This window comes from Talpa occidentalis, unplaced genomic scaffold, assembly GCF_014898055.3.
Source record: "Talpa occidentalis isolate TD23 unplaced genomic scaffold, MPIMG_talOcc4v2.1 talOcc4.980, whole genome shotgun sequence".
Classification (NCBI taxonomy): domain Eukaryota; kingdom Metazoa; phylum Chordata; class Mammalia; order Eulipotyphla; family Talpidae; genus Talpa; species Talpa occidentalis.
This window is the reverse complement of record NW_023605395.1, coordinates 1-8,626: the sequence shown is the minus strand read 5'-3', so window position 1 is coordinate 8,626 and position 8,626 is coordinate 1. Positions and strand designations below refer to the sequence as shown.

At 39.0% G+C, this 8,626-nt stretch overlaps 1 protein-coding gene across 1 annotated transcript; it reads left to right on the top strand.

Moving 5' to 3' along the window:
• Positions 1-1,535: 1,535 nt before the first annotated feature.
• Positions 1,536-2,562, top strand: LOC119237511 (bridge-like lipid transfer protein family member 3A; the record flags this gene model as incomplete). The annotated part of the gene is made up of 3 exons (XM_037501522.2): positions 1,536-1,698; positions 1,813-1,851; positions 2,386-2,562. Coding segments are annotated over 3 exons (364 nt in total), but the record flags the coding sequence as incomplete, so codon positions are not given.
• Between the last annotated feature and the right edge of the window lie 6,064 nt (positions 2,563-8,626).

The window sequence follows — 8,626 nt, the reverse complement described above, 5'->3', positions numbered from 1 at the left end:
AGATGGGAGCAGGAAGCTAGGAGGACTAGTTAAGCAGCAGGACAATTTGCTGAGAGGGTTGTAGGCCCATCATTCTGTTGGATTTTGATCAGGAAGAAGTCTAAGCTAAGCCGAAGATATCAAAGGACCCAACAATAATTGAGCAGGGATGGCTACACATGGTAAAATTAGAGAACATTCTAATGCTTTCTAGATTATGACCAAAATGTGTGTTACAGATTCCAGCATGATAGAAGAATTTAAAGTGAGCTGCAGCAGATAGGGAAACAAAATCTCACTGAGAAGTTTGGAGTTAGGCTTTGACTGGCCGTTGGGGATTTGGACCATGCTTCGGGAAAGGGAGTGGGTTGAGAGCACAAGAGCAAGGACTGGAGATAGTGTGTGGAGAAGTCAGAAGACTAACCTGTGCGAATTGTTTGTACCCACGTCACTTGACACGTAGAGTTTCCCTGTGTGGGTTTTGCTGAGTATACACACGGTGGAGTTCAGCAGCTTTCCCCGTCTTCGTTATTATCTGTAAATTAGCAACTGGAACCAGTAGCATGGAGAGATTCAGGTTCAGTCCCTTTGGCAAGACTGTAAATGTGTTGTGTGTTCTTTTATCACATCAGTGCAGGTTTGTATAAGGTCTAGGTTTCATTTTACCCTATTTAACCAGCTCATGATTAGCCTGTTAGTGTTTCATATTCAGACTTCATAGAGCTTCCTTTGTTTTGTTTCAAGTAGTATAGAAATAAATATAGTGGCTTCCTTTCTGAGATATCCTGGTTTGTAAATCACCCCGTCCTCCCCCCCCACCCACTTTTACTTGGGGCCATCTCTTTTCTTCATTTCTGCCGTCGTTATCTTGTTCAATTTGGATTCCCTCCCCAGTAGTGTTTTCTCAGTGTGGTGGCCCTGTCTATGGAAGGAGCCTTGGCTAGTTGCATGAATTTATAAGACTTGACTTCTCCAGCTCATTTGGGCCTCACTGGGGACCCTTTGCAGTAGATCAAATCCCCCCAGTTTCAGTTGTTCTCAAATTGTCCCACCTTGCTTTTCATTTAGCACTTGCTTTTCTTGTGGTGCTTCTGTTCCCTGGTCCATTAGGTGCATTCTTTTTTCCCTCTGGGTTGATCTGCTTATATGGCGCTCATGTTTTAGGACTATTGATGTTTTTTTTTTTTTTTTTTTCCTGCTTTGTATAGGGGGATTTATGAGGATGCTGTATCTCCCAGTTTTGTTTTAAATGTTATCCATATGCTTTTCTGTGTTGCTGTCTAGTTGCTGTATTTATTTTTATGTGGGTGTTCAGGATTATCAAAAGACTGGTCCCACTGCTGTAGCCATTTTCCAGAATCCCCATTGTAGAAAGATGATGCAATCATGCGTAGAATGGTAGATTTCACCTAACATTTTATATAGCATAGTGTGTGGTCTCTTTGTCCTATGTTTGTTCTTTAGCTTTTTTCCTCTCCAAATTTGTGTTACCAGCTACAGTACATATTCAGCAGCTCCCCATGGAAATAAATAGTTTCTATCATCTCTCTTTTTAGGTTCACTAAGAATCTTTCCCCAGATAAAATCAATTTAAGCACCCTGAAAGGGGAAGGTCAGCTGACCAATCTGGAGCTGGATGAAGAGGTTCTACAGAATGTGCTGGAACTGCCCACATGGTTAGCCATCACTAGGGTCTACTGCAACAGGGCTTCCATCCGGGTGAGAATGGGAATCAGAATGTTCTTGCTTTCTGGCCAGCTGGTCTGCCTTCTTGAGGGGTGGCTCCCATAACCTTGCCTCTTTGCTTTCTTATTTTTCTTTTTTCTATTTCAGATCCAATGGACAAAGCTGAAGACACATCCTATTTGCTTGGTAATGGCCTTTCATGATTATAAGTAATCAGATAGACTTGTGGTAGAGTTTTAAAAGATCTGAGAGAAGATAGAGTCCTGTTCCTTTTAGGAGTTGAGGAAGCTTCTCTCTGGCCTGTGAGCTTCTCCCTGAGACAGTGACTATTATACCTAGAACTATTACCTGAACTATTATTCTAGAAATATTGTGCAGTATACAATTAATACTGAGACCCAAGATCCAGGAGTTCTGAGTTGTTTTGTTTGTTTTTCATAACAAGTTTTACTGCCCTTTATCCCTTGGAATAAAGATTTCCCCTTTATCCCTTGGAATCCTGACATAGAAAAATTAGAAGTTTAGTTCATGTTGACTTTTAGGTGCTTATCATATGAAAGTCTTTCACAAATTGGTTGATGCATGAGATACTGAAATCCTTAGGAATAGTACTAGCTCTCTAACTTGCATTTATGTTTTAGTTTTCTGTTGTCAGCTAATCCTATCCTCGTCAGGGAGTTCTTCTGATACTTACTTAGCTTTTCATGGCTTTTTTTTCAGTGTCTGGATAAGGTGGAGGTGGAGATGAAGACATGTGAGGAGCCTCGACCCCCAAATGGACAGTCTCCTATTGCTCTCGCTTCAGGACAGAGGTTAGTTGCTTTTGGTTCCTATAATTTCCAATTATTAACTGATCCAGGTCACCTTTTAGTTAAAAAATAAAACTTTTTTTCTTATGTATGTATACACACACACACATATATATTACATCATTGTTCATTTTTGTACAATCTATACTTTCTCCTCTCAGGTGTGTCCCCAAAAAATTCCCACCACCGGTTCACCTGTGAGCCATCACTATTGTCCCTTGTGCGCTTCCCTCCCGTGTTTTGATCACTCTGCCTCCCCATCCCTTGCAGAATGTCTCTGATTTATAGTTGCTTGCTAATTTTGTTTATTTATTATTATTGTTATTTTTTTTTCCTGATCCCTTGTTTGGTTTCCCTATATTCCTCCTATAAATGAAACCATCCAATATTTTTCTTTTGCTTTCTGGCTTATTTCACTGAACATAATCCATTCCAGCTCCATCATGTTGTTGTGAATGGCTTGAGCTTATCTTTTTCGATTGCTGAATACTATTCTATTGTGTATATATACCACATCTTCTTGATTTAGTCATCTATTTTTGGGCATTTGGGTTATTTCCATATCTTACCTATTGTAAATAATGCAAGAAGCATAGGGGTACAGGTGTCCTTTTGAGTTAATGTTTTTGTGTTCTTTGGGTAGATTCCTAGGAGTGGCATTGCTGAGTCATAGGGTAGATCTACTTTTAGTAATCTGAGGAATCTCCAGACAGCTTTCCATAGTAGTTGGACCAGTTTACATTCCCACCAGCCAACATTTATTGTAGCTGTTTTTTTTTTTTTAATATCTGCCCTTCTCACTGGTGTAAGGTGGTATCTCATTATGGTTTTGATTTGTACGTCCCTGCTTATAAGTGATGTTGAAATTTTTTCATATACCTTTTGGCCATTTGCATTTCCTCTTTGGAGAAGTGTCTTTTTAGCTCTTCTGCCCATTTTTTGACTGGACTGTTTGCTTTGCTTTTGTTTAGTTGTGTAAGCTCTTTGTATATCTTTGTGATCAGTCCCTATTCAGTTGTATTAAAAAGTAAAACTTTTTTTTTAATCCAGTAACTTGATGGATATTTTATTTTCAGTTTTGGCTATTGTGAATAATACTGTTATGAATATTTATATACATGCATTTTTATTTCTTTTGAGTATAAAAAGTAATATGAAGACATGTGAGGAGCCTCAGTAATATGGTAGGTGAGGATTTCAGCTTTTAAGAGACTTTTCCAGAGTGACTTACTGTTTTGCATTCTTTTTACATTTAATGTACTTTTACATTTCACATTTTTTATACCCTTCATTTGTATTTACTTTTAAAGTGTTTGTTGTACATTGAACTTTATTGTCTTTTTGCTATTCAGATGTCCTCATTTTTGGCCAAAGCCTTTCAAACTCAACTTTTTTTTTTTTAATATTTGTTTATTTATGCATACAAGAGCTGGGGTACAGGCCATAGGTGTGGGGGGTGAGAGGATTTACCAGAGACAGAGTGGGGAACAGAACAGGCAGACTGAAGAAATACACTGCTGAGGGGAGCAGCGGGCGGCAGGAGAGGTCTGCTGCGCCATGTGGGTTTCTCCCTGTTCGTCCGAACTCATGCTGCAGAGGCTGCAGATTGTTTCATAGCTTATGTCTTAACCCCTGCGCCACCATGGAGGCCCCCAAACTCAACTTTTGTGTCCTTAGGACAAAACCCTAGTAATCTTCATCCTTTTAGACAGATGAAGATGTTGCTGATTTCTTTGTGCCTCCTTATCCCAGATCTGGAATCAGCATTTCTCCAGGGAACCCATGTCTCTTTTAGTGAGCAATGCCATTTGTAGTGTATAGACTGAGCAAAATTGTATTCATCGAACTGTTACTGCTTAAGGCCTTTTCAGTATTCAGTTCTAGAGAAAAGGTATTTTTTTTTTTTTACAAAGTCATTTTTTTAAAAGATTTATTTATTTATGCATTCAAGAACTGGGGTACAGGCCAGAGGTGCGGGGGATGAGAGTATTCACTAGATATAGAGCGGGGAACAGAACAGGCAAACTGACTGAAATAGACTGCTGAGGGGAGCAACAGGTGAGACAGGAGAGGTCTGCTGTGCCATGTGGCTAGTTCCCTGTCTGGCCAGGGATTGAACTTGGGCTGCAAAGGCTGCCCATAGCTTCACAGTGCTGTGCTTAAACCCTTGTGCTACCAGGGAGGCCCAAGAAAAGGTATTTTTAAGAAAGAAAAATAAAATAAATTATGATACCACCTTGATATTTTTATTTTTATTTATTTATTTTAAAAGATTTATTATTTATTTATTTATTTATGCAAGCACTGGGTACAGTCAGAAGTGCGGGAGGATGAGAGAATTCACCAGAGCCAGAGCAGGGAGCAGAACAGGCAGAAGGACCGAAGTACACTGCTGAGGGGAGCAGCGGGCGGCAGGAAAGGTCTGCGCACCATGTGGGACCCACCTCCGGTGGCCGGGGAGCAGCTGGGGATCGAACCGGCACTGCAGAGGTGGCGGGCAGCCTCGCAACCTAGCACTCAAGCGCTGCGCCACCAGGGAGGCCCACACCTTGATATTTTTAAATTAGAAAGAGATTTGTGTTAACTTTTGATTTAAGATTTATATTTTTATTGATATTCTTATTCTTGGTTCTGAACAATAATAATATAACAAATGATTTACTTTTTGATATTTTCAAGAAATAAAACCAATTTTATAGCTGTTGCTAAGACTGCTGCAAGAAGTAGATTAATGTGTATGTGTGCTTTATCCTTATGATATATACCATTAAGAATATATGTTCAAAATCCTGTGTTTAAAGTCACTTGGAGAAAAAAAGGTGTGAAAAATAATTTGTCACTTGAAGTCATTCTTTATATAGCTGGATATCAATTTGACATAGAGAAGTTTTAGGGTTTTTTAAATTTAAAAAAAATTTTTTTTTTAAACATTTTTTTATAGAGGCATGTTTATTTATTTATTTATTTATTTATTTAGTTTTGTTTGTTTGTTATACATGCACTGGATACAGTCAGAAGTGCGGGAGGGTGAGAGAATTCACCAGAGCCAGAGCGGGGAGCAGAGCAGGCAGAAGGACCGAAGTACACTGCTGAGGGGAGCAGCGGGCGGCAGGAGAGGTCTGCGCGCCATGTGGGACCCTCCTCTGGTGGCCGGGGAGCAGCCGGGGATTGAACCGGCGTCGCAGAGGCCGCGGGCAGCCTCGCAACCCAGCGCCCAACTGCTGCGCCACCGGGGAGGCCCTTTAAAAATTTTTTAAAGATTTATTTATGCATACAAGAGCTGGGGTATAGGCCTGAGGTGTAGTGGGTGAGAGAATTCACCAGAGACAGAGTGGGGAACAGAACAGATGCATTGAGTGAAATAAAAATACACTGCTGAGGGGAGCATTGGGTGGGGCAGGAGAGGTCTGCTGTGCCATGTGGGTCACCTCCCTGGTCAGGGATTGAACTCATGCTGCAGTGGCTGCAGGTAGCTTCATAGTGCTGCATCCTAACCCCTTGTACCACCAGGGAGGTCCAAAGTTTCATTTTTTAATGTAATTTTTTACAAGTCATTTTTGTTTCATAATAATATTGAGAGGAATGTACAGAGATTTCCCATATACCACATGCTCTCACACATGCATAGCCTCCCTGTTATAAAGGTCGCCTACCAGAATAGTACATTTGTTACAGTAGATGAACCTACACTGACAAGTCATAATCACCCAAAGCCCATAGTTTACACTAGGGTTGTCTCTTGGTGCTGCATCTCATAGATTTAGACAAATGTATCATGACATATTTCCATCTTATTGTGTCATATAGTATATTTTCACCTCCTAAAGCTCTTCCTATTCACACCTCTTCTTATCTCCCACCTCCAATCCTGGCAACTCCTGGCAACCCCTGGTCTTTTATCTGTCTCTATAGTTTTTCTAGAATGTCATATATTTGGGATCATACACTATTTCATCTTTTCAGATTGGCTTCTTTCACTTGATAATATGCATTTAAGTTCTTCCGTATCTTTTCACGATGTTATAGCTCTTTTTTTTTCCTTTTTAAGCACTGAATAATACTTGATTGAGCGTATCACAAATTCATTTATTTATTTTAAAATATTTATTATACAAGCTGGGGTATAGGCCAGAAGTGCGGGAGAGTGAGAGGATTCACAAGAGGCAGAGCAGTGAGGAGATGACAGAAATACACTGCTGAGGGGAGCAGCGGGCACCACAGGGAGGTCTGCCATGCCTACCCAGTCTTCTACTGAAGGACATCTTGGTTGCTTTCAAATTTTGAATTATTAATTACCTGCTATAAATGCCCATGTCAGCCTGTGTGGTCATTAAGTTTTCAATCTTTGAGTAAATATGAAGGTGCATAATTACTGGATCATAGATGTGTTTAGTTTTGGAAGAAACCATCAAACTATCTACTGGAGTGGTTGTACCATTTTTCATTCTTCAAGCATTTGAATGAGAGGTCTTTCTGCTCCATATCTTTGCCAGTTTGTGGAGGTGTCAGTGTTTGATTTTTGCCATTCTGATATGTGTAGTGAATCTTATTGCTGTTTTAATTTGCATTCCCTGGTCACACATGATAGGGAGTGTTTTTTCACATGTCTCTTCATCTCTGTAATTTCTTTGGTGAGATAGTAATTGTCTTTGGCCCATTTTTAAAATGGGGATGTTTGTTATTGTTTTTTTAAGAGGGTTTTTTGGGGGGATTTATTTTGGATAATTGTCCTTTACCAGCTATATCTATTGCAAATATTTCCCCCCGATCTGTGAGTTATCTTCTCATCTCTTGACTTTGTCTTCACAGGGCAGAAAATTTAATTTTCAGTAAGTTAACTTATCCATTATTTCTCTCATGAATGTGCCTTTGGTGTTATATCTAATAAGCCATTGCTATACAAGGTCATAGATTTTTCTCCTATGTTATATTCTAGAGTTTATATCAATGTGTTTTAAATTTTCAAATTAGTTTTATTTGTAACTATATAAAATTACATAAAAACTATAAAACTTACTATAAAACAAGGTATTATGTTAATATAGTATTTATGTTGTCTTCATCTCCTTTCTTATATAAATACAGCATTTTAGCAAAATGTAGCAATTTCAGAATTGCTATTTCTTAAAAGTATATTCTGTAGGGCCTCCCCTGGTGGCGCAGCGGTTGAGCACTGGGCTGCGAGGCTGCACCAGTTCGTTCCCCGGCTGCCAGCGAGGGTCCCACAAAAGAAAAAAAAAAAAAGGAAAAGTATATTCTGTAGATATCTTCATGGAAGAATATAAAAAGATGTCCCATATCCTTTTGCACCTCCAGAATCCTCAGAATTTTTTCTTAGAGTTTTCATAATTTATATAGCCAGTTCTCTATTGATATATATATATATATATATGAATTATTTTTAGGTTTTTGCTGTTACAAACATTGCAGTAATAAATGACCTTGTTCATAAGTCACTTAGTATTTTTCCAACATATTTTTTAGAAGCAGCTTATTGAGATATAATTTGCATATCATAGAATTCATCCATTTGAAGCATAAAATTCAGTGGTTTCAGGGTGTGGTGTGGTATATATATATAACACCCACACACCAACTTGTGCAACCATCACCACATTCAATTTAGAAACATTTTCATCACCCAAAAAGAAACACCAAACCTATTGTAGTCATTTCCATTCTCCCCTGTGTTGGCCCTGGGCAACCACTCATCTTTCTTTATTCTCATAATTGTGACAGTTTTTGATCTTTGTGATTGGCACCTTTCATTTAGTATGCTAATTTCAAAAGTTCAGTTATGTTGTAGATTGTATTTCTATTTCATTCTTTTTATGACTAAATGATAGATACTCTGTTGTATGGCTGTTTATTATTTATCCATTCATCAGTTGAGGACAATTTGCATTGCTTGCACTTTTGCTAGCCTCTTTTGGATAGATTCATAGATGTAGACTGCTGAGTCAAAGGGCAAATGTATATGTATTTTTTTTTATGATTTGTTTTTTTTATTTATTTATGCATCCAAGAAACTGGGGTGTAGGTCAGAGGTGTGGGGGGGAGGTGAGAGGATTCACCAGACAGAGTAGGGAGCAGAACAGCTGGATCTACTGAAATAAACGCTGAGGGGGGCAAGCAGGTGAGACAAGAGAGGT